Here is a 26,445-nt window from a genome sequence, read left to right on the forward strand (position 1 = left end):
TGTGTGTGTGTGTGTGCCCCCAAAATTCCTCTTCTCCACATTTAATTCAGAAATATTTAAATTTGCATCACAATGCAAATAGAAATTATTTTTTTTCTACCAACTCCAGTATCTGTAGAATTAATAAAGGTTGGGGAGGGTATGTATGTTTCCACCAACATGGAAAAATTCCTCTGTGCTTGTAAATGCAAGTTGATTGGCAATGTAGAAAGGAAACAGAGCTTTGTTGCCGTAAGTTCTGCGTTGGTTTCTATGGTTATTATGGTCATCACGTGATGATGGTCTGAGGTCCAAGACACTTGAGGTCGTCCTCTATCTTTTCCAGACAGATAAAAATCAAAATCGTTGTCCACAACTTTGAATGAGTTAAATGATTATTCCACTGCAAAAGAGCTCTCAACTCCAGAAATTTGGTGCACAAACTCATTGGCAAACTGAAGCCACTTGTTATGCAGCCTTTCTCATTCAGGGTTTGCGACAGTGAGTCATCCTCTTTCATCTCTCCCTGTCCTTCGTAGTCCATAATACTTCAGCACTTGTCCAGCAGTGTCTGAAGTGAAGTTTGTAAAGTGATGTATAACATCCCCATCTAGAGGCTGAATGATTTCATTACTCCATTTAGGGTACATCCTCAATATCAAGCACATTGACCTCACAGTGCAGAGGTACTGGGTTCAATTCCAGCTCCAGAATCAGTCTGTGGAGTTTGCATGTTCTCCCCAGGCCTGTGTGGGTTTTCTCCCGGCACTCCGTTTTCCTCCCACATCCCAAAAACATGCATGGCAGGCCGATTGAACACTTGAAAATTGTCCCGAGGTGTGAGTGTGAGCGTGGATGGCTGTTCGTCTCTGTGTGCCCTGCGATTGGCTGGCAACTGGTTCAGGGTGTCCCCCTGCCTACTGCCCGAAGACTGCTGGGATAGGTTCCAGCACCCCACGCGACCCTTGTGAGGACAAGCAGATCGGAAAATAAACCCACACAGCCATGGGGAGGCCAGAGCCGGAATTGAACCCTGCACGTCTGCACTGTGAGGCAGACGAGCTAACCGCTTGACCACCATGCCGACGCACTACCACCATAATGACAAATAATTTTGTCGATATCTCCAGGCCTGGACGACCCAATGTGAGAAATTTTGAGAAAATTACAGCAGATTTTATTGCCATGGTGAATATTCAGATTTTCTGTCATGGCCATGCCTTTTGTCGAAAAGTCACAATATTCACCGTAGAGCATGATCAACATCTTGAGGCTTTTCTGAGAAATGTTCAGTTAAATTCATTAAACTGGCTCCATGTTGTACATTTAAATGTAAAAAGTTACATTTCTAGTCGACACTACATGTACAGTATTCATGTCGCGACTATTTATATGTGTGTGAAGTTCGAGATTTTTTGGAGCATCTGCATGGGAGTAATTAAGCATTTCCTCCTCTGTGGCAAATGAAATACATGTATTAGAAGCAAATTTTTGATGGCCAGCCCCCGTGATGTCGTATTTGGAAAACTCATGTTTTCCCACTGTTGTTGTTCCAGGTTATTAGATGGTATAGCTCAAGTTTGAAGTCAATCAGATGACTCCTCTCGGACAAAAATTAAAATGAATGAAGCCTTCCTTTAATGTCAGACAGGCTACAAAGATCTGTACTTCATGATTTCATAGAAACGACTATTGTGAGGGATCTGACTGGAACAAATGTGTGCAGGTAAAATAAACACTTGTAAGGGGTTTAAGTTAAAACCCAGGGCTGCTCCTAGTTAAATCGTTAAACTTGCAAGAACCCTGCAGTCATCCACTGACCTTTCTTGAATTGCATGTAGTACTGACCTCCTAACAGAAACGGCGCTGTTTTAAAAGCAGAGATCCCCTTTGCTGCTCAGCAAGCAAACGGAAGCCCGCCATTGAGCACAACGCGTGTGTTTCGTATTCTGCTTTCTGAGACCAAGGAGAGAGTCCATAAAAAAATCCTCATCCAATACTCGTGGGAGCGCGTTGGAAGGATGGCGTACCGAGGGCAAGGACAGAAGGTTCAGAAGGTTATGGTTCAGCCTATTGTATCCTTTTTACCCCTTGCCTTTTTTGGGATGAACCATAGGGAAGTCCTTCATTTAGCTTTAGCAGTTAAGCTAACGCTTTAACAAGAGGTAGCTGGCGTTAGCCATTCTATTTTGATGCATATTAAAAGGCGGACGACTACAGAATTTTAATCGTTGTTTAAATATTCTACTCTTGGAGTGTATTGTCTCGCTGTGGAGACCTGCGAAACGCACGACCATTGATAGTAACTGTAAAGATAAAAATGCGCGAAATTGTACATTGAATACATTTCTGGATTTATTATTGTTTGTAGTTACTGCTGCAAGGCAAAAGACAGCTCGCAGAATTTCGTACTCAAATTCCTGCATTTGATGAATCCAAATAAAATTGTAGATAAAACTAAACCCGTGTGCTTAGTATGTGCAGTAGTTCTGTGTAATTGTGTATCAATGTACTCGTAAATAATTTCTTTGACCCCATCAATCAGAACCTTATCTTCAGATATCTCCAGAATGTAAGTACATGTATTTATCATTTTCTTTGTTTCTTCTGTTGACAGTGTTTATGGGGTTACAAAGTGAATTTGTTTCTTTCATCCACAGCGCTCAAGGATCCAGGTGTGGTTGTATGAGCAGGTCAACATCAGAATAGAGGGTTGTATCATTGTAAGTCCCCCTCCAATCTTCCAGCTATTACTGTTAAAATTATTTTATTGTTGCTCTGATCTGAGAGAGAAATTAACATTAAATAAAAATGAGTCAGAGAAAGTCCAAATGCTATTTGGCATTTGGACTTTATCTTTTTATTGGCATGGAGAGAACATGCAAACTCCACACAGGAAAGCCGCAGCCTGGAATCGAACCCATGACCTCTGCACTGTGAGGCGGGCGTGCTAACCAGTCATTTGGCACAGCCCATTATTTGGCTGATGTATTTAAATTAAATGGTTGCTAATAATGACCATTTTTACCTAAATCGTTTCCTACTGGGGCAACATTCATTCTCTTGTGCCGTTGTACTGACTTCGATTTGACGTGCTGCCATTGCCATACTTTGTAATTCAGAAAAGGCAATTGAAAGTGGTGTGTTGGAAAGGATATTGTGGATATAATTAAAATGTTATAAAATACAGAAAAATGTATTTGATTTGGGGTTGGAAGTGTTGCGTCATATGATTTGCACTTAAGAAGGTTAACTTCAGGTACAGGTAGCCATGGATTTTAAATCGATGTACATTAATTCTATCAATGTATTGTGTAAATTAATTCTCTTAAAACAATATAATGACCAGTATTTGCATCATTAAAAAAATACCAATGTACTTTCATTTTTATTTTAAATGTGGAAGAAATGTGACCAACCAAGGTTTAGGGGGGGCTCAGTTTTGCAATTAATGCTATGTTGGATGTTTAGGGTTTCGATGAGTACATGAACTTGGTTCTTGAGGATTCCGAGGAAGTCCACATGAAGACGAGGAACAGGAAGCCACTGGGTAAGAGGTTGTTTTCATCAATCCATCCATCCATTTTCTAATCCGCTTATGCTCACGACAGTTGCGGGTGTATCCTACCTGTCTTTGGGCAGTAGGCGGGGGTGCACCCTGAACCGGTTTCCAGCCATTTGCGGGGCACACATAAGGGGTGTTCACACGGCACACATTTGCTCTGGCGCTGCACCGATGTATTTTGTTGCGATATATTTTACACCGCAGCAAATTTTGTGGAGCGTTCACACGTACAAAGCCGCTGAGCGTGTCAGCACCGGCACAGCGTCGGTGCAGCCCCACTTGCGTTCACACGGCAGTTTCTGCAGCGGAGCAAAACGACAGAAAACAAATGATGGTTCTTTTTAAAACGTATACACAACTCAAGCAACAACTGGACTGGCACGTCCTTCTCCTTCTCGGTCTTCGTCCGTGCCTTCTGCTCGAGAGTGACCGCCCCCGAAAATGTAAATCAACGATAACTTCAATGACACTCAGAAAAGCAAACACGTAATGCGCCAAACAGAAAATCAAGAGAGGAAATCACAAAATAAATTATATCTGGGGGGCGGGGGGTTGTGAACACACAACAAAGAAACAAACTACACAAACAACTCCGAGACAGTCCAGTCTCTTACAAAAGGAAAGATGTTACCAGCCAAGTCTTGTGTCGTTATTAAACAAACACATGACGGAAGTCCGACAGAGCACGAAATCAAACGCATTCTCGCCGTACGTAATCCACTCTTCACAAGCATTTGCTCTGGAGCAAATTTAACCCAGTTGCGTTCACACGTGCAAATTTACATCGGTGCTGCTTCGCAAACGAGAATTTGCTCTGGAGCAAATTTTTAAACCACCTCCCTGAGGTGGATCAAATTTGCTCCGGTGTAAGCTGTTCTCCGGGGCTACGCCGGAGCTAATTTGCACGTGTGAACGCTCTACTGGGGCAGCACCGGACCAAATCTTGCCGTGTGAACCCCCCTATAGACAAATAACCATTCGCGCCCACAATCACACCCAGGGACAATTTGGAGTGATCGGGGTTATTTGATTTTCTTAGCATTTTTTTCCCTCCTCGGACCCTTAAATTCTAGCTTTTTTCAGCATTGGTTCTTTAATGCAAGTTTGAAAGCATGGAACATGAGTCATGTCACTGTCAAACAGAAAACCTCTATGCCCAAATATGGTCAAATCATTTTTTTATCCCTTCCCACAAATCAATACTAATGGTCCTTTCCCACTTTGTCTTCTGTTTTTGAACAATATTAACCAATCCAGAGCGCTGAAAATAGCTTGAGAACCAATACATTGAACACAACTCATGTTGGACAAGTAGTGGTGTCATGATGCATCTATTTAATCGATCTATCGATGTGTCTGCCACTTACATCAACTGTGCTGAACTAGTGTACATCGATGCTGGCCCCACATATACACAATATCCGTTTCAAGTTATTAATTAATATGCTTAACTTAATTTTATACTCAAAATTTCAAATATATTTTTATTTTTCGATACAAGTTTGGTTGTTATTTTTAATAAACTTTTCGTTTTTCACTCGCACACTTTATGGCTGGTCGTCGCCGAGGATTTTCATCAACTACACAACATACCGTATTTTCACGACCATATGGCGCACCGTATTGTTGGGCTTGCATGCGCGCACGCTAAAAACACGTTAGCTTGAAGCATACGGCAGCATGCTAAGACATAACGGTTACACGCTAAAAACACGTTTTTAAAAAGGCAACGGAAGCAAAACTGAGTTCGGTTGTACTTTATTTAGCCATCTTACAATGTACTCACGTTTTTCGATCAATCATCACCCAGAAATCCATCAAAGTCCTCATCTTCTGTATCCGAATTGAACAATTGTGCAAGTACCAGTAATTCATCAAAAACGCCGGGTTCCCTCTCGTTGTTGTCAGAGTCACTCTCATTGCCATGTGGCTCCACAGAAATGATGCCGGCTTTGCCAAAAGCTCGAACAACTGTGCAAGCAGACACGTTCGTCCAAGCAGCCACAATCCATTGGCAAATTGTGGCTTAACTAGCCCGGCACTGCCTCCCACTCTTTGTAAAGCTGTGTTTGCCATCGATCATTCATTGTTCCCATGCCGCTCGCAACTTTACTTTGAACGCCCGGTTCGTGCCGATGTCCAGCGGTTGGAGTTCTTTAGTCAAGCCTCCGGGAATGACAGCAAGCTCAGGGTTCATTTGCTTGACTTGTTTTTTCACCGCTGCTGTGAGATGGAGTCGCAAATCAAGAGTGACGGCGAGGCATGGAAAAAGCCATACGGTTTCTTAACATACACCTCACTTAGCCACTCTCTCATCTTCTCCTCGTCCATCCAGCCCTTTTGGTTTGATGACGCCGGCTGGAAACCTTTCTTTCGGCAGGGTTTTTCGCTTAAAAATCACCAGAGGTGGCAGTATCTGTCCATTAGCATGACAACCAAGAACGTAAGCGTGTCTCTTTGTAGTATTCATTTTCGGGGGTTCTTAGAAACCAAAACCGAAGTTTTTTGCAATAATGCACATACCCACACTATATACACTGTATATTATACAGTACCTGTATATTATACAGGTACTGTAAAATATACTGTATATTATACAGGTACTGGTACCTGCTAGGGGCGTGCCTTTAGCGTCCACTTACACGCCCACACTTCACTCATTGGCGGACTTCTTCGCCGCATGCCTGTCCTCACTCACATCCGCCTTTTCTCTCTCTCTTTCTCTCTCTCTCTCTCTCTCTCTCTCTCTCTCTCTCTCTCTCTCTCTCTCTCTCTCTCTCTCTCTCTCTCTCTCTCTCTCTCTCTCTCTCTCTATATATTATACACACACACCGTATTTTCACGACTATAAGGCGCCATTAATAGTCTCAAATCGTCTCCAAAATGGACAGGACGCCTTATGATGCGGAGCGTCTTGTGTATGCGCTGAGTTCCAAAACATGACTGACAGCCGACACGCTGTTTATATAGAGAAAAGGCGGAAGTGACTGTGGACAGGCATGCTGCAAAGAAGTCGGCCAATCAGTGAAGGGTGGGCGTGTATATATACATATATGGAGAGAGAGAGAAAAGGCAGACGTGAGTGAGGACAGGCATGCGGCGAAGAAGTCCGCCAATGAGTGAAGGGTGGGCGTGTAAGTGGACGCTAAAGGGACGCCCCAAGCAGGTACCAACACCTGTATAGAGTGTGGCTATGTACATTGTTGCAAAACAACTTCGGTTTTGGTTTCTAAGAACCCCCGAAAATAAATTCTACAAAGAGACACGCCTACGAAGCTCAGTTCAAACTTCAAGCCATCGGTTATGCTTTTGGCATGCGTGCCCATCTCACATCAGCGGTGAAAAACCAAGTCAAGCAAATGAACTCTGAGCTTGCCGTTATTCCCGGAGGCTTGACTAATGAAATCCAACCGCTGGACATCGGCATCAACGGGCATTCAAAGTAAAGTTGCGACCGGGCGTTCAAAGTAAAGTTGCGAGCGGCATGGGAACAATGGATGATCGATGGCAAACACAACTTTACAAAGAGTGAGAGGCAGCGCCGGGCGAGTTACGCCACAATTTGCGAATGGATTGTGGTTGCTTGGACGAACGTGTCTGCTTGCACTGTTGTTCGAGTTTTTGGCAAAGCCGGCATCATTTCTGTGGAGCCGCATGGCAATGAGAGTGACTCTGACAACGAGAGGGAACACGGCGTTTTTGATGGATTACCGGTACTTGCACAATTGTTCAATTCTGATACAGAGGATGAGGACTTTGATGGATTTCTGGGTGATGATTGATCAAAAAACGTGAGTACATTGTACGATGGCTAAATAAAATACAACGGAATTCAGTTTTGCTTCCGTTGCCTTTTTAAAAACGGGTTTTTAGCTTGTATCTGTATGTCTTGGCATGCTACCGTATGCTACAAGCTAACGTGTTTTTAGCATGCGCGCATGCATGCCGTATGTTTAAGCTGGCGTATGTTTTACCACTGTAAAACTGCGCCCAATAATACAGTGCGTTGTGTCTATGTGTCAAATACAGAAATAGCACCCATTAATGAGACTGCGCCCAACCATACGGTGCGCCGAATGGTCGTGAAAATACGGTATATATATATTACACGCCCACCCTTCACTGATTGTCCGACTTCTTTGCCGCATGCCTGTCCTCAATCACTTCCGCCTTTTCTCTATATAAACAGCATGTCGGCTCTCAGTCAGGCTTTGGAACTCGGCGCATACACAAAGCGCTCCACATTATTAGGCGTCCTGTCCATTTTGGAGAAAATTTAAGACTTTTAATGGCGCCTTATAGTCGTGAAAATACAGTAGATCATGGCGGTGAGGGTAGATGTTTGATGACGCAATGCGTTCGCTTGCGTGCAAACACTTTGGATTGAGCATGAAAGGAGATTATATTGACGAGACGGTTGCCGTGTGCAGCCTTTGCAAATGTCGGGGAACACAACAATTTGTCCATGTATCTTGATCGACATCACAACTGCAAAAAAACCATGAATGATTCAACAGTCAAAGAGATTTTGCTGCCTTATTTACATGAGAACTCGATCATAAATCTCTTGCTCAAAGAATTATTGCAATGTTTTGTCCACAAATTGTTGCAAATGGACAGTAGAGTTTGACAATTTTTCGGGACGGGAGTCACCTTTAATCACATGATTGAGACAAAAACATTACGCTGTAGCAGGTACTTTTGTACGTGTTTGTGCTGTCTCCACCCTTTGGGTCAACATCTTTTCTTTTTGTGTCACATTTCCCTGAAAATAATCCACAAACTAGTGCCATTGTCTTAACACGATCCGAGATCCCTGCTGCCCCTTGGTCCGCAATGTTTTTTTTTCTCATGAATGCATGTTTAACCTCGAGAGCGGTGGTTCTTCACCTTGTTAGAGGTACCGAACCCAACCAGCTCATAAGCACGTTCACCGAACCCTTCATGAGTGAAAAATAAAAATATAAAAAAGTAAATAAAACTACATGGCATAAGGATAGGTTTTTAAAATTGTATGACGTACTATCAGGACAGTCACATGGTGACTACTGAGCGAACTAAATTTCCCGCAGCACTGATTGGACAAGCAATGTAATGTGACCATCTGCACCCAGCGATGGCCCAGCGTGTAATAACGAATTAACGTGTTGAGTCGGGTGTGTCTCAACCTCCATGTCAGAGGCTCTGTTGACCCCTGAGACAGATTCACCGAACCCCTAGGGTTCGATGGAACCCAGGTTAAGAACCACTGCTCTAGAGGTTTTGCGTCATTTTCCGTGTGATGTGAGAATATCCTTGAATGAATCGCTTTGTGTGTGGTGTGTTGATCTAGCCGTTTGGCTGCACACCACACACATGGTTCAAAACTGTTACACCTGTGATTTTTGTTCTCATCCTGTCATAGTTTGGAAGACATCTGACAATTTTAAACTCTTGCCATGTGAGCCAGGCTTTAGCCTACGTCACACTAAACGGGGTCACAACGCTTGTTCCACAATTCATTAAAAAATAAATAAATATTGGTTTAGAACTGTATTACATGGGATTAATTACCTCAATTAGTTTTGAGTAGAAAATATGAATAAACTTTCACCCTGTGTGTGTGTGTGTGTGTGTGTCCGCCTGAGAGTTGACTTTTTACTGAAATAAGTGTATTTTCCTGATCCACGTCCATATTTCTTCTCTTTCTTCTAGGAAGGATCATGTTGAAAGGAGATAACATTACCTTGCTGCAAAGTGTGTCCAAGTGACATCAGTAAATCCTAACCATTCACGAGCAATGTGTTTCCTTTGTTTTAGACCTTCATTGTGACGTGTTATTGAAAGGTGTCAAGTTCTACAATTTATGTTCATTTTGAAAATAAAGTTTTCCTTTGTCATAATTATTTTGGTATTCTTTGTTTTGTGTTTTTTGTTATTGTAAAGTGTCCTTGGGTGTCTTGAAAGGCGCTTATAAATAAAATGTATTATTATTATTATTATCTCTCGCTTGCATGAGAAATTGGGTCATTGTGTTGCGTTGTCATCTAGTGGCAGACTATTGTAATGCATGTAATATGTCGGTCAAACCTCTGACGTGAGCAGATATATTCAGTCCAAACAAGCTTTATTTAATGAATTGCATTGCGCGTTTAGTTCTAAAATTTGTAATTTTAAAATATAATTGCTGAGTGTGGTTTTAAATGTGTTATTTGGGCTTGGATTTTATTTATATACCTTTTGTTTGTTTTTGGTTTTTAGTTGATGTCCTGGCAGTTAATAATTGCAATTATCAGACTTTTAAAACAAACAACCCCAAAACATATATACTGTATATATTTGGCAATCCAAAAATGTAATTCCGTTTACTTTCGCTGTAGTGTAGTGTTGTGCTGTGCAGTGTGTCCCTGTTCGGTTGCCTGGGAAGCCCCTAGTCCGGAGTGGAGCTGCCAACGCCCGACATCAGTGGGAGATACGGTAAGGGAAAATTCCACAAACGTATCAATTTATGATTCTTAGTTTTTATAAAGTAGGTGGAATAGTTGCGATGGACGTGAAAGCACTAAGTTGTGTGGTATGTCGGTTACATCGGTTTAAGATTAGCCCGGTGGCTTTGCTAGCAAGTTAATTAGTGTGTCCAGTTGCTAGCCAAGACGGTTTAACACACCCGTTAAATAATTATAACGGGAATTCAACGCCCGTGTACCATTTTTAGATGCCCATTGATTTTTAAGTATAGTGGTAATTGAATACGTACGGTCAGTTGGGAATTTAAATTTAAAAAACATGCCTACTTGACTGGGTACCGGCCATCGTTTAGCAGGCTGTGAAGCCGCGTATCATCAGCTTGGGTTGAAACGTCGTAATTGAAAAACATTTGTAAGCTTTCATGGAAATGACAACCGAAACAGAACATCCAAAAAGACCAGTAATCAGCCCAATGTTTCATCGATTGGTATGTCAGCCGACAGGAAAATGGGGCAGAGGTGGAGGCAGATTGAGGCCAGCAACAACCTAAATACACATTCTACTTGTGTTGCTAAGCTAACGGTAGCTGTTTTTCCCAATGATCCTCTGCGATCTTCTCGTCGTTAACCATTTTAGTCAAACGTGATGATTTTGCAGACTACAGGGGGATACATTCCCCACACCTCGAGTTATACACCTTATTCCGTTTTAACATTCACCCAAAATTATAGTTCTGCGGGTCTAGAAACACGATATTAAGTACCCATGACAGTATAATGACGTCTCGAGCCACTGAATTTGAAGGACGCGAATTTGTTGAATTTCTTTGAATACCTGAATGTTGGAAAACTATTCCTATTACGATTATTTTCTTTCTATTTTTAATCGTGTTTTAAGGGCTAACAGATATCATGATGTTGAAATAACAATGTAGCATCAACACAACGGTTTACATTTTTGTATGCTGGAGTGAATTGCATTGTTAAAAACAAAGTATTGCGCATTGTTGTCACGGACAATCAATATACTCCCCATTGACACTTTTATTTGCAATATTATGTCGTTTGTGTACATTTATATCAATTGACTACGGCTTATTTAGTGGTGTAGAATTGAGACCTCGAGGCCTTAGGATGCTGCGATTGGCTGGCAACCAATTCAGGGTGTCCCCCGCCTACTGCCCGAAGACAGCTGGGATAGGCTCCAGCACCCCCGCGACTCTAGTGAGGATAAAGCGGTTCGGAAAATGGATGGCTGGATGGGCCTTAAGGATGGCTTTCTTTCAGGTTGTGTTGTTGAATTGAATTGAATACAACTTTATTGTCAAATGTGCTGTATGTGTACCTTACAGCACAGATGAAATTTCTTCCCTCGCAACATAAAACAAGAGGAGCCGCTGCGGGTGTCCGCGCCACCATCAAAAGTTGCATACAAATGCTTGTTTTAAGACGTGGGCATTGTCTATTAATTGCGATTCTGATATACAAGCACCTCCATCAATGTGATCCAGCATAGCAAAATGTGACAAAGTGACCCAAATTTCAGAAAATATATTTTGACATGATCAATAAAGAGAATGATTTGACATCTCAGCTTTCTAATGATATACAGGTACCAACCATTGGGATATGCTCCATCATTATTAGTCATTACATTATCACAGATATGAATAGGTATACTGTAAAAAATAATATGCTCCCTTTTGAGCTATATGCCTATTATGATGCACAAATAAACGGCAATCGACCAGTCAGAAGCCAAAATTTTGTGGGCATGACCTCTATCTAGGACAGCGACAGTTGCCATGTTAGTGCGACGCAAACAATGATGCGGATCATTTTATGGACTTTTGCTGGCTCCTGAGCTTCAGGCCGTTAGTACATTTTGGGCCAATTCTACCTCATATCTTATTTCACCCCTTAGCCCTCAGTTGTGCATGTACAGTATATGAGAACGAAAGGGGTGTCTTAATTCTCAAAAGGGTTTGGTCTCACACTAGGAAGTGGCCACAGCTCCGAGATGTAGCCTGTGAGCTAGCGAGATGAGACCTGGGCTGTGTCCAAATGTCCGCCGATATCCCCTCAACCCCTCATTCACTATATATTCCCGCACTATATGTAGGACTATTTCGTAGCTCCCTGATTCTGTTTGGTGATATGGGCAGTCAGCACTACTTTTCTTCTAGTCACATAAGACGTGAACGCCCTAACTGTCATGACGCACCAATGCATTAACATCTCTGAATGTTCATTGTGAACAAAAAAAAATTAAACTGTAATTTATTTCCTTGTTGTACATATTTTCAATTAAAGAAAAAAAAATATTCCATGGCATATAGATACCCTATTGTTACAATATTTGTGCTTATGCCATATTGTTTTCTTGCTCGCAATGTATCGTGGTCTCTCTGTTGAGTGACCATCGATGCTCACTACTTACATTCTGGGTAATTATGAGTGCACAACATTTTTTTCCTTTTGGACATTCGGGCAATCCTACAAAATGGTGTAACTCCTGAATAGTGCGCTACACAGGCAATTGTGTGCACATTTGGACAGAGCCCTGATGTGAGAACAAGACCTCTCGTGTGATCTCACAAAAATGAACAAGGAAACTTCCAGATGTGTGCTGATAATCTCCAAGGTTTACCGAGTATGGCCAAGCTGACGGCTTTGTATATTGGCACTGTGGCCAAAAGTACTTGCTGTGGAAAATACTTGGTGCCGTCCGGGGAACCCACTCTTAGGCAAAACATGATTTTGCCGACTAAAGCATCGGGAAGGACATGTTTGCTTTTCTTTATGGCTTGCATTCTCGTCAGGATTCGTTCAACGTCGCAAACGTTTGCCAAGCTTTCTCAGACATTTGCCTTCGAGGGAATTTTTAACATTTTAGCTCACTTCTTTGAGCCTTCAAAGAGGTTCCACTGAGTTGGCGGCAAGGTTCTAAAGATGTTGACGTGTTGGCACGATGGGAGCGTGGCACAGAAGCCCGAGTAGGTGTGGCTCTGATGGCGCTGGAATCGCCATCGTTAGGCCAATGCCAATCCCACAAAATACCAAAATAAAAATTATATGGTTACTTGGCCCAATGGAAATTTTTACATAATGCTATGATTCATCGTTATCTCATCGCACAGCACTGCATGGGAAGGAGCCAGCCGTGCCTCTCGTGCATGGAGCTTGAGTGGGCTCGCATCAGATTGTGAAAACGCTTCTTAAGATATACAGTATATCTTAATTTTATTGCAAGTTAGAAACAAGATCGCAGAGGTAAAAGGTGTGAAATAACTTTCACGTCACTATATAAATAAACTAAAATAAATGGGAATAATTTCTCCTTGACCATTAACAGAACTATGAAGAGTTTTGCAGTCTTAACTAATTCAGTTCTGGGGTCAGTATTGTACCAAGTCTTGGTACCCATCCCAAATATTGGTGTCTGGTCTGTCATGTGCCAGATGCACATTGCTGCCTCCAATATGTTGCTATAAGATAAGATATCCTTTATTTGTCCCACACTGGGGAAGTTTACAGTCTACAGCAGCAAGATTGTGGGTAGAAAGAAGAAAAACAAGTGTTTGCATTCACAAAATAAATGAAAAACAAGTGTTAGCATTCACAAAATAAATGTTACAGTTTCAATGTACACCGTTCAATTAAGTGCAATATAAATACACTATAGATATAGATAAGGTGGCTGTGCTCTTTACAATTGTTTTTCACATCATTTTGTTTTTTATTCAGCAGACTGACAGCAGTCGGTAGGAACGAGCGGCAGTATCTCTCCTTCTTGCAGTGCGGGTGTAACAGTCTCTGGCTGAAGGAGCTACCCACCGCTGTCAGGGCGGGCTGGAGGGGGTGGGAGTGACTGTCCATCATAGCTTTTAGCTTAGCTAGCATCCTCCTGTTTGCCCACCTCCTCCAGAGTGTCTAGGGAGCAGCCCAGGACAGAGCTGGCCCTCCTGACCAGTCGCTCCAGTCTCTTTCTGTCCTGGGCCGAGATGCTGCCTGACCAGCAGACAATGCCGTAATGGATGGCCGAAGCCACCACCGAGTTATAGAAAGTCTTAAGGAGTTGCAAAGTAAATATTCATCTTTGTTTTTGGTCTTCTAGGTATTGAATGATTTGTGAAGAATGCAGACCATCAAGTGTGTTGTCGTTGGGGATGGTGCCGTGGGTAAAACCTGCCTGCTCATCTCATACACCACCAACAAATTTCCCTCAGAGTATGTACCGACAGTAAGTATTTGGAAACTGATTGAATATCTTTTTTAAACTACTATCATACAACTTTACTAAAAGAACATACAACGTAATATATCTTGTAATGTCATTCTGTGAATAAAACTTTCCACATCATTTGCATATTTAGCAGTTATGTTCCAAGACTAGTGAATGCATCAAAACTGGAAAAAAGTCAACAGTATGTCACTTGAAACTAAAGAAAGACAATATCATACAAATATAAAGCAAGTATGAATGTTGTTTGGAACTTTTCTGGTTTTGCCTAGTGGCAATTGTTCCTGACAAAATAATCTAGGATGTGTCTGAAGTTATGACAGGGGTTGCCATCTCTGCGGCTGTGAAAGCGTCTGTATCGCTCGGAAAGAACTAGAGAGCAGCTCGCACTTTGACAAATTTGACAAGTGCAGAAAATGATCCAATAAGGAACCCCATTTTCAATTTTCACTTTCAGCCAAGACTTTTAATGTTGGTGAATCTGTATTTATAATGTGGGCATATGTCTATATTTAGGATATGGGAAGTAGATGGTTGACATAGTTTTATGTTTGTTTTGCAGGTGTTTGATAATTATGCTGTAACTGTAATGATTGGAGGTGAGCCCTACACACTGGGCTTATTTGATACTGCAGGTATGTGTTTGATCCATTTGTGTTTTTTACAAATAATTGTTTATCCAGAGCATTTATATACATTTATGTAGCTTTGGCGATCACTTGATCTGAAACCCCAAAATTGTTCTTTTAATCTCTACTACTCACTCCAGCCTGGAGATACTAGTTTTGGTGGGCCTGTTGTGTTATTAATATCAAGGCTGCACATTTGACAGCTGGTCCATCCACGTTATTGTTTTTACCTTTTCCAGGTCAGGAAGACTATGACAGGTTACGGCCTCTGAGTTATCCTCAGACAGATGTCTTCCTTGTGTGTTTCTCCGTCGTGTCTCCCTCATCATTTGAAAACGTAAAAGAAAAGGCAAGTTCCCCTCCCATCTTCTTATGACTGTATTCCTCATTTGATTGTGTGCATTTAAATTAGTGGTAAAAACGAATTTGGTCTTATACTGTCCCTTTCGTATTGCACACAAGTAGTCTTTAGTATCTGCGTTGATTTGACAGGAATCTGACACCCTGATGGTCACTTTGCTCAGAACCGCCGGCACCACAGACAGCCCAAATGGCAGATAAATGTCATTCTTTTTGAATTGAGCTGTTTTAGTGGTTGAATCTCAAGGCTCGGTGCACACCGAGCAACATGGCCGAATGCGACTGAACTGGATACTCATCAACAAATTACAGTCAGCGCCTCACACATGCACAGCTGGCCATTCACACTCATACACATACCACTCACTGTAACGGTAAAATCCCTGGTGTTCTAATTAGGAAACCACGTCTTAAGGTGCCACACCAAGTGTACTGGATTATTTCTTTGTTGAACAAAATGGTGGGATTGTTAAGAAAGTAGTAGATTGCCCTGGCCACGATAGATAGAGAGGGAACAGGTCAAAAATTGTGTGGATTCTGGAGTACATTTTGGCAACTGAGACTTGACACCCTTTTAACCGCACATGCATGAAATAAATACACCACAATTTCTCAAGAATAACACGCCCTCGACTACACCTCCTCCCTTTTTTTCCCACAACCCACAGAGAAAGAGCTTCACCAACCAGTTGCATAATTTAAAAAAAATTCCTCGTCTCACCCCCCCATCGGCTGGTGTCCGTCCCTCATTCAGCTCGGGTCCTCTACCAGAGGCCAGGAAGCTTGAGGGTTCTGCGCAGTATCCTTGCTGTTCCCAGCACTGCACATTTCTGGATTGAGATGTCCGATGTTGTTCCCGGGATCTGTTGCAACCACTCATCTAGTTTGGGGGTCACTGCCCCAAGTGCTCCGACCACCACAGGCACGACTGTCACATTTTTTTATGTCTTGAATTTTTAAAAGAATCAAATTTTTATTTTTCACCAATGCAGTGTTCAGTGAATGTGCATTTGACCTGGTTGGGTTCAGTACCTCAAATAAGGTTAAGAACCACTGCTTTAGTCGGCAAAATCACCAATGGTCTTCTGACAACATTTGGTCTCATAGACCAAAAACAAAGTGGGGAGACACTCTCTAAAATCTCACCAATATTTTAGCGAGGAAAATAAACTCTTCACAGCACCACAATAGGTTCAACAATGAAGTGTTCATTATTAAGTGGAAATACTTTACCAGATTATCCACATTTTCAGAAGGATAAATAGTCTCTAGCTTGCGGCCCTGCAGCCCTTGATTTGCTGCTTCATTGTGACGTTGCCACAGCATTTGTCTGCAATTACATTTTCCAACATAAGGATATGCCGACAGTCATCTACTCATGAAAACATAGAGCAGAAAGTAGCACACTACATAATAGTTAAGTCACGTTTGGCCACTTGGCTCAGTGTGTCATTTTCAATCATATTCCTTCTGCTAGTGAGAGGAACTATAAGGAAGGTGCACCATATTTAATAATTGATTATTCCAATGCAGTGATTGAGTCACACTCATTTACACTTGGTTTGCGATGCATATACTGTAAACATTCAGTATCTTTTCCACTGCTTGAACTGTAGAACATTCATATGTGAAGTCTTATTGCAACTGTGTTGTCAGCTACATAATTGTCTTTGTGTATGCAGTGGGTTCCAGAGATCACACACCATTGTCCAAAGACCCCCTTCCTGCTGGTTGGCACTCAGATTGACTTACGAGATGACCCCTCAACTATCGAGAAGCTGGCAAAGAACAAGCAAAAACCTATTACTCCAGAGACGGCAGAGAAACTTGCAAGAGACCTCAAGGCTGTGAAGTATGTGGAGTGCTCAGCCCTCACCCAGGTAACATAGACATTAGACAGACACTTGTGAAAATGCATAATACATACTTTTAATTGCAAGAGCTAAGAAAATGGAGGGAAAAAGTGCATGTCTAAATTCCAACCCAGCCTTTGCACACGATGCTTGATAAGCTTTGTCTTGCATTCAGTCCCCCCCCCCCCCCCCCCCCCAATTTTTGAGTAGTGTATTGTTTGTGTATGTTTTTTTTTCTGTCTCCCAAACAAAATCATAACAAGGATTTGGGATGCACATTTTCCTGTTGTAGTCCACACGGTGATGACATGAACTAAAATGTGGCCAATTTGCCCAAAGACAGCTGTTATAGGCTCCAGCACACCAGCGACTCTTGTGAGGAAAAGCGGCTCGGATAATGGATTGATGTGTATAAGCGGATCTTAGTTACTTTGTAGCAGATTTTTTGCAGGTAATTATTGTCAAAATAATTGGAGCTGGATTACAGTCTAAGATAATAATAATTGTGCTCATGTGAAGCTTTATGAGCTAATCTATTTGGTTGCGTGGTTTAAGAAGGAAGGGAGTAGTGCTATTGTGATTCAGAACAACTGCGCAAGAACAATAGTGTGAATTAAAGCAGCATTTGGCCCCTGCCGCACTCTGAAGCTCTTTCCTTCCCCTCCTCTTCCTTTCTTTCTCCCTCCCTCCCTCCCTGCAAAGTTGCTGATCTTAATTTCCTTTTTCCTGTATGGTCCTCATCTTTGAATTTCTAATCGTGGTTGAGGTCAACCTGCACGGTTTCTGTGTTTGTGCATGTATTTAAGTCAGACCTTCTACACATCCCCTTAAATTCTTTCTTTTTCCATAGCCTGCTATATTCTTTAACATCTTTCCGTGCTAACTGAGATATTGTTGTCTTTCCCTTCTTGTCACTATAGCGAGGGCTGAAGAATGTATTTGATGAAGCTATCCTAGCTGCCCTAGAACCTCCTGAGATGCAGAGACAAAGAAAATGCTGCATATTTTAAACAATGTGCAACTGCTCCAACTTATGTCCACTGCTAATTGTAGCAGTTTTACTTTAGACCGGGGGCCGCCAACCTTTTTGAAACTATGAGCTGCTTCTTAGCGACTGATTAATGCGGAGGGCTGTCAGTTTGATAGTATGCACTTTTGAAATAAATTTGCTCGAACTACCATCATATGTTATAATGATGAAACAGATAAATATCAATTTGCCACACTTCATTATAAATATCTGCCAGTGTTCGCATTTTGAAAAGATTACTTCTACTTTATTCGTGGAGAGTCACAGTGTCTCATCAAAGGTGAGCTATTTTTGGAATAGGCCCGCGGAATACTCCCATAGTCCTTGAGGGCTCCCTGGTGCCTGCAGGCACCACGTTGGTGACCTCTGCTTTAGACTCTTCTTCAAAATCTTCAAAACATCCACATGCAGGTATAAAAATCGAAAGCAATCGCAAATTCTTTTTTACTACCCAGTTTAAAGCGTGTATTGACAATGCTCCATGGCTAATCTTCATTATTTGTATCTTTCAATTGTTTGTTATCGTCCTTGGACTTTATCTGATATTTGTATCTGGTTGGTACATTTACGAATGCAATCCTGTTAGCAGTATCTTGTCAGAGCTCTACAGCTCATTACTCTTGGGCACCTCCAACAGACTCTTGTGGTATATCTAAGCAAGAATTATGTCTGACCCTTGATCCCCAATGTAGCTGAGTTAATTACGACTACCACAGTGTCAATTAACATGGTCCAAGGTCAATATTAAAGCAAAAGCATAGCAAGAATTTGGAATGCCTATTTTCTTGTAATAGTTGACACAATGACGCTGTGGACTAAACTTGGCACGACTTTGTATTTAATTTACCGTATTTTCACGACCATTCGGCGCACCGTATTGTTGGGCGCAGTCTCATTAACGGGTGCTATTTCTGTATTTGACACGTAGACAAAACGCACTGTATTATTGGGCGCAGTTTTACAGTGGTAAAACATACGCCAGCTTAAACATACGGCATGCATGCGCGCACGCTAAAAACACGTTAGCTTGAAGCATACGGTAGCATGCCAAGACATACGGATACACGCTAAAAACACGTTTTTAAAAAGGCAACGGAAGCAAAACTGAGTTCGGTTGTATTTTATTTAGCCATCGTACAATGTACTCACGTTTTTCGATCAATCATCACCCAGAAATCCATCAAAGTCCTCATCTTCTGTATCAGAATTGAACAATTGTGCAAGTACCGATAATCCATCAAAAACGCCGGGTTCCCTCTCGTTGTCAGAGTCACTCTCATTGCCATGCGGCTCCACAGAAATGATGCCGGCTTTGCCAAAAACTCGAACAACAGTGCAAGCAGACACGTTCGTCCAAGCAGCCACAATCCATTCGCAAATTGTGGCGTAACTCGCCCGGCGCTGCCTCTCACTCTTTGTAAAGTTGTGTCTGCCATCGATCATCCATTGTTCCCATGCCGCTCGCAACTTTACTTTGAACGCCCGGTCGCAACTTTACTTTGAATGCCCGTTGATGCCGATGTCCAGCGGTTGGAGTTCTTTAGTCAAGCCTCCGGGAATGACGGCAAGTTCAGAGTTCATTTGCTTGACTTGGTTTTTCACCGCTGCTGTGAGATGGGCACGCATGCCAAAAGCATAACCGATGGCTTGAAGTTTGAACTGAGCTTCGTAGGCGTGTCTCTTTGTAGAATTTATTTTTGGGGGTTCTTAGAAACCAAAACCGAAGTTGTTTTGCAAATGTACATAGCCACACTCTATACAGGTGTTGGTACCTGCTTGGGGCATCCCTTTAGCGTCCACTTACACGCCCACCCTTCACTCATTGGCGGACTTCTTCGCCGCATGCCTGTCCTCACTCACGTCCGCCTTTTCTCTCTCTCTCCCCATATATGTATATATACACGCCCACCCTTCACTGATTGGCCGACGTCTTTGCCGCATGGCTGTCCACACTCACTTCCGCCTTTTCTCTATATAAACAGCGTGTCGGCTGTCAGTCAGGTTTTGGAACTCAGCGTATACACAAGATGCTCCGCATCATAAGGCGTCCTGTCCATTTTGGAGAAAATTTAAGACTTTTAATGGCGCCTTATAGTCGTGAAAATACGGTAATCATTTGAAAAGAGGGAAGAAGGCATCAAAAATGCATTCCGAGAGTGTCCTGCTATCTTGACCACAACAGTACAATATGTAATATTCTTCAAATAGAAAAGTAGAGAATAATTCTATGCACAGATTCATTGTTTTTGTTCGGCACATGCTTTTGGACACACTTTGTTCAACTTCTGTACAGGGTGGTTCATGAGTTTGCACTCAAGGATGTGAATGCCAGCGAAATATAAGGCCAACAAATTCAGCTGTAACAACCATAACTCTTCTGGGGGAGACTGATTGCATAGTATTCAAACGTATGCCAAAAAAAGAATTTGGGCTTTGATCCACCTAGATTGTTTCAATTGTGAAAGTAGGGATCGACTCTCAACAATGAGTATTTTCTTTTCACTTGGTTTCAACACATTTCTAAGTAGGAGTTTGTGTGTCTGTGAATTCTTGTGTTATTTGGAGGTTACCCATATTGCCACTCTGCTTCTGGTGACAGTGAAGTAGTTTGAGTTGTTTGGAGCAACCTAAGAACCACCGAGGCAGAGACATGGGGCCCTAAGCACTGAACGGGAACTTGTCACAATCTATCATGTGAGGACATAAGCGTGCTCATCGGGTGTTTTGCAACACCAAAGAATGGAGAACTCCGAATTTTGCGGCAAAACACGCCACTGCCGCAGTTCCAAAACGTAAGACTGGAACTTATTTTTACATATTATTAGCAAGATAGACGTTTGCCTGAAAAGTGCTTGCGACAGACTAGTCGCAAGAGAGCTATTTGCAGGTAGGTTGGTGAAACGACACCTCCTGTCTTTCTTTCACTGTTCCCAAATTCGTACAAAGAATTACAAGTGTCAAACAAAATCGGTGAATCGATCATGAAAGTAATCAACAACTAATTTGAAAGTGCCTTAATTGTTCAGAGCCCTTGTTCAAATCCTCTGACTCCAGCCTCTCACCAGCAATTTTTTCCTGATTTCTGTAGTTCTTCATCAAAGCAGGCTGACTAATCTTTTGCGTAAGACATTTGCAATTGGACATTTGGAAAACAATGACCAAAGCACTATCTGAATCGAAAGAGTTTTCAAAAATATTGGTGAGAACAACATCAATCCTCCCGTGTGGTATTGCTTAGTTAAGTTTTTCAATTCATCAACAATACCAAATAACACTATTTGCTTAATAACCAGTCATTGGGCAAATAAATGGTATTGTAATATACACTTACATGCAAGATCAAATCGTATCTGATTCGTCGATGTAACAATAGATAGAATAATTGATTCGAAACGTATTTGATCGTGACAGCCCAAGTAAGAATGACTATTGTTATCTTTCAGCAGCACGCATTACAAAAAGCGCAAGAGCAGAAAACATACAATGACACTCTATGGTATTTGGATTTGCTCATCAAATTAATCGTCAATGAGTTTGATTATCGACTAATTGTTTAGAGGCACTATTTAACCGAAAATAGTCAAAATCCTCTGATTTCAATCTTTCAACAGTACATATTCTCTCATTTCTGTAGTCCGTCACGATAGCAGACTGATTAGCCTTTGTGTTTAATCAAAATCAAACATTTGTCAGCATCTACCCGTTGTTTGGAAAACAAGGGTCGGCATTTTTACATATTTTCTAACATGTTGCAGACCGAACCAGTAAATTTATGAGGGAAAAAAACGTACCGGTATATTCAAGTTTAGTCTACTACAAAATAATCGTTATTTTCAGTCATGGCATGATTTATCTGTAGTGAAACTTGAACTAGCCTCAGAAGTGTACAGCATATGAAACTTGTATCACTTCACATTCATCAGGAGCCAAGAAGTAACTGTTTCCAAAATGTTGGTGAGTACATTGTTCCCTCTCGTGTGAAATTGCTTAATTGTTGTTTATTTGGTTTGGCTTGATTAATAAACAATACAAAAGAAACAACAATCATCGGTTACTAAATAATTTTTAAAAATGGAGAAAAAAACCTGCAATACATTTAATGCAAAGTTAATTTTATCTGATCATTCGTTTACTCGATAGAATAATCGACAAAAAATATTATCTAATGACAGCCTGAATTGTATTTATAATATAAAGTTTAACGTGTGATTATTCTACTTTTTTTTACTCCAAATGTGATATGGTATTCAGTAAACACAGAAAAATATCCCTACTCAAACACAGACTGTAGAAATAACTTGGATGATGCATATTTTAGTGCAATAACTGTTATGCCCTGCAGAGAAAGCAACAACGGTCCAAAACACCGAGCGTATAGCCATGGTGAATGTATAACTTCTCATCAGAACCATGTGAAACTATTGCCTGCTGTTGTCACACAAAGAAGATATTATAACAGTTGTTTTGGAAGAAGAAAAAAAAACCTATAATAAAGCACAAGTGAGGTACTCTTTCTCTGCTCCCTTGTTTTTTTCTGGAGTTTATCGAAAAAAATCAAATCTTCACATGGCGCATCCTCCGGTGTTGCATTTTTGTTTATGGTGCAAATACCTAAAATTGAACTGGAACTACCCCCATTGCACTGTGATGCATTCCATTCCATCCATGGACAACATAATTTGAACTGCTCTAATATGCAATATGGTGGAAAGTTTGTGATCATGTTTCATGTGAAGTTCTGACCGAAATAGAACATGTGCTGTTTTTTTTCCTCCACTTTCTTGTGTTCAATTTGATTTGCCCTCGCTGTGCTGTTGACCTGGCACGCTACTAAGTCAGATCTGTTAAAGGCATTTATTCCCTCCATCCATTATCTGATTATGATATTTATGAAGCCGGGTCAACAAATTGGTGTTGATCCAATGCTGCTGTGTGTTGCCACTATTCATTTTGTCACCTCAATTGACATGTTTCCAAACACGCCTTTTCTTCAGTTTTCACCGAGCCACTTTAATTCTGTTCTCAGTTTTTCAAATTGATTTACCTCTGTTTGTCCTCTGCATGTTTTCACTTCCCCCTTATTTAGCTTGTGTATTTGTTTTGTTTTGTTTCTCCACAGAAAGGCCTAAAGAATGTGTTTGATGAGGCGATATTGGCTGCATTGGAGCCCCCAGAGCCCAAGAAGAAGCGCAGATGTGTGCTGCTATGAAAAGCGTGTCTTTTTCAAAGCATACACATCTAACACATACTCTTGCATACATACTGCCCCCACCCAACCACATTTCCATTCCTCTGCTCAGGCTGATAGACAGCACTGACCTCCAAAGGCATGACGAGAACGATTTCAGTCTACCAAGTTTTAACTGTCTCCGCAATAAGAAGCTTCACCCCAAAGTCTGATTTGGGGGTAGAAGATCAGCCTAACCAGCAGGTTATGCAGGCTTTGCACAGACTGCCATTGCCTCTGATGGGGATTCGGATACCAAGCTTATTATGTACATGTAGAATTAAAGTTGAGCTTTTAAGTAGATTGCTCTAAATGCAATCAGTGTTGTGGCCAGATCGACTTTTCAAATGCCCAACCGTGTAGTTGTCTTCAGCCATTGTGGAGCCCCGCCCCCACCCTTCCTAGTTGCCCGGGCACCACCGGAGGAAATGCTTCCATGACCATTTCCCTCTGCAGTTCCTGGTGCTCATGTTTTTGTTTGCCAACACCCCAAACACACGATAGTTGGACAAATGATATTTATTACTTGTTCCACGCAATTAACCACAAAGGCAAGTGTGTCGGTCTGAATGGACACTTTAATATTACGCAAAACAGTTAATAGTCCACTCTGAGTATGAATTCATTTATCAGCTTACATTCACTCTTATTTATCTGGAGTCGTTCACGGGGAAGAGATGACTAGCTCAAATATGAAATATTGCCACATGAATTTACCCTTAAACACAGGGAAGTTGAACAGTGTAAAAAAAGTGTACTCTTTATGCATTGCATGGGACCAAGGGAGAGTGCAGCAAGATCTTCAGCCCATGTAACCCTGTCATCTTACACTTAAAATGGGTCGTGCAAAGCAAAATCTGCCTCATGTGCTGGCACCAATACACACGACTAACAAACACAAGGTTCGCTACACTTCTTTAGAGGTGGCACACCAACTCCTTTTGTAGCCTTTAAGACTGGGGGTTCTGAGTGCCGGCCCTCGTTCTTGTGTGGTGTTTGAAAACATTTCCAACATTCCGAAAAGACTAAATTCACCGAAGGAATCAATGTACATGTGAATGATTTGCATGCACCCTGCGATGGATTGGCAATCCATCCAGAGTGTTGTCCACCTCGAGCCTAAAGTCAGATGGGACATGCTCCAGCTCAGCCACGCCCCTAATGAGAATAAACCCCATAAAAAATGGATGGGTAGATATAGCTGACCCTTTTGGTCTCTCAGGTACAGCTGAGTAAATTGGCTGTGAGATGGCACACATTGATGTAGGATCCAGTTTTTACCCAAATATTTTCTTTGGCACACAATGTATGTCTGTCTTGCTCTCCCTCCCAATTGCTTCGTAATACAAACGTTTGAATTTATACCTGCCATTCCTTACGAAGAAAACCGTTGCTTGGTTTTGCCGAATAACACCTCTTTATGGCAGAGAGACTGGTTGATGAAGATTTGGTTGGTTCTTTTACTGGTGACTTAGAGTTGGGTTAACATACAGCCCAAGTATCATTGTTATTATAACCTGTTGTTTTGGTGAAAAACCAATTGCTTTTGTCAAAGGTCTTTGTATAATGCATTCTTAAAAATATTAAACTTATACCTTAATTGCCTTTACCACTTTAACTATCAGTTATTGTTTTTTTTTTTTATTGGTACACCTCAATAACTGAAGAACTCACATCTTTATTCATGAACCAGAAAGATTTCGCTCAGTAGGCGTCTACGTTGGCGTTGGGCATAAGAGGTAACGAGCCACTAGGTGGCACCGCTAAGCCAAAAATCACCATTGATCCTGAGGCCGCAGCTCGCAGTTGGCAAAAGCAGTTTTTCTGCACAAACCACAAATCTAAAGTGGGTGAAGTAGCGAAGTACAGATTTTTTTTACCCATCTGGTTCGCTTTAAGCACCAGTCAATGGACACCAGTCACCCAACCGCTCAGGTGAGTCACAATGAAAGGAACAAAAATAATGAAAATTATACAATTTGGTCAAAATAGCTCTACGTCTGTTTTTGAGAAGCGGGATGAATAGTATACAGTCAGAATGGGTTATTTAAACTGATGCATTTATCTTTCGAGTCGCAAATGGTGACGGACCTGAAGTTACGGCTCACAAAACGACAGTCACTCGTCAAGTGTAACATGCACACTAGGTCCTCATGCATTATATACGTACTGGGCACCACAAAGCGCTGAATTTTACTGCACTAAGCCTGAGTTACCTTTCAAACTGGCGTAAATTCTTCGGTTCCACTTGTACACTGGAGGGCTTGTGGAGAAATAAGAGTGTGCGCCACTTAACGTTCGGTAAAACAATGTGCAACACGGGCATGCGGACGATAACGGTCGGACATTTGTTTTGCCCCAACGCATATAGGGCAGGGGTGTCCAAACTCGGTCCTCAAGGGCCGCTGTCCTGCCTGTTTTCCAGCTCTCCCGGCTGCAACGCACCTGATTCAGATGATCAGCTCATCATCCAGCTCTGAATCAACATTAGAGCGATTTGATTATTTAAATCAGGTGCGTTGCTCCTGGGAGAGCTGGAAAACACAAACGGGCAGGACAGCGGCCCTTGAGGACCCATGGCTTAAAGGCACATATGTACCTTTATATGTACGTAGTTTTGTGTGACATGTTGCTGAGAAACACTGTTGTAAATGGCTAGTTTTGTAATGCGTTACAACTCGCAACACTGACAGCAAAATACAAAAGATGCTGAATAAATATGTCCTTTTGCTCACATGAACCGAGTCATCTAAGCCAGAGGAACACTGAGCAAATCAATCGCAAATGTGACAAACCACAATAATATCTAACGCCAACACAATGTAGAAACATTTCTTAATTTAAATAGATCACGTGTCCTGTCCCTTACTAGCTTCGCTGTCCGGTAGCTGGCTTACTGTACTTAGTGTTGTACTAAGTAGTGCACGAACTGACAGGGACAAGATCTGAATTAGACCAACATCCTGAGGCACCGCTCTGGAGATTTCCGCACTGACGCAACGGGCCGGGTTTTGAGAAGGACCAACTTCTCCAAAGTTGTCTTCCTGCTTCACGTGGTCTTATTGAATGGACTCTCACACGAATACAACTAATGTAAAGCACCGCACTTTATG

General features: G+C 41.8%; 2 protein-coding genes across 3 annotated transcripts; both read left to right on the plus strand.

Moving 5' to 3' along the window:
* Positions 1-1,888: 1,888 nt before the first annotated feature.
* snrpe (small nuclear ribonucleoprotein polypeptide E) lies at positions 1,889-9,429 on the plus strand. The gene is made up of 5 exons (XM_086116756.1): positions 1,889-2,054; positions 2,525-2,551; positions 2,640-2,702; positions 3,451-3,529; positions 9,239-9,429. The coding sequence occupies exons 1-5, from the start codon at positions 2,001-2,003 to the stop codon at positions 9,292-9,294; spliced, it is 279 nt and encodes a 92-aa protein (XP_085972882.1). The 5' UTR covers positions 1,889-2,000; the 3' UTR covers positions 9,295-9,429.
* Positions 9,430-9,878: 449 nt separating this feature from the next.
* LOC147200904 (cell division control protein 42 homolog) lies at positions 9,879-24,941 on the plus strand. 2 transcript variants are annotated; one of them, XM_086116754.1, is made up of 6 exons: positions 9,879-10,000; positions 14,108-14,233; positions 14,796-14,868; positions 15,102-15,211; positions 16,905-17,102; positions 23,225-24,941. In XM_086116754.1, the coding sequence occupies exons 2-6, from the start codon at positions 14,129-14,131 to the stop codon at positions 23,312-23,314; spliced, it is 576 nt and encodes a 191-aa protein (XP_085972880.1). In that variant the 5' UTR covers positions 9,879-10,000; positions 14,108-14,128; the 3' UTR covers positions 23,315-24,941. The 2 variants fall into 2 exon arrangements, with proteins under 2 accessions (XP_085972880.1, XP_085972881.1); XM_086116755.1 differs by lacking the exon at positions 23,225-24,941 and adding an exon at positions 17,996-22,618.
* Positions 24,942-26,445: the final 1,504 nt, after the last annotated feature.

This window comes from Hippocampus guttulatus, chromosome 8, assembly GCF_054856545.1.
Source record: "Hippocampus guttulatus isolate MCC_2025c chromosome 8, RoL_Hgut_1.0, whole genome shotgun sequence".
NCBI classification, from domain to species: Eukaryota; Metazoa; Chordata; class Actinopteri; order Syngnathiformes; family Syngnathidae; genus Hippocampus; species Hippocampus guttulatus.

Excerpts from the sequence above, each read along its gene's own strand:
- snrpe (XM_086116756.1), top strand. The coding sequence starts at position 2,001 with ATGGCGTACCGAGGGCAAGGACAGAAGGTTCAGAAGGTTATGGTTCAG. Across the intron at positions 2,552-2,639 it reads TCTTCAGATATCTCCAGAAT|CGCTCAAGGATCCAGGTGTG; the intron begins GTAAGTACATGT and ends TTTCATCCACAG. Across the intron at positions 2,703-3,450 it reads GAATAGAGGGTTGTATCATT|GGTTTCGATGAGTACATGAA; the intron begins GTAAGTCCCCCT and ends TTGGATGTTTAG.
- LOC147200904 (XM_086116754.1), top strand. The coding sequence starts at position 14,129 with ATGCAGACCATCAAGTGTGTTGTCGTTGGGGATGGTGCCGTGGGTAAA. Across the intron at positions 14,234-14,795 it reads CCTCAGAGTATGTACCGACA|GTGTTTGATAATTATGCTGT; the intron begins GTAAGTATTTGG and ends TTTGTTTTGCAG. Across the intron at positions 15,212-16,904 it reads TTGAAAACGTAAAAGAAAAG|TGGGTTCCAGAGATCACACA; the intron begins GCAAGTTCCCCT and ends TTGTGTATGCAG.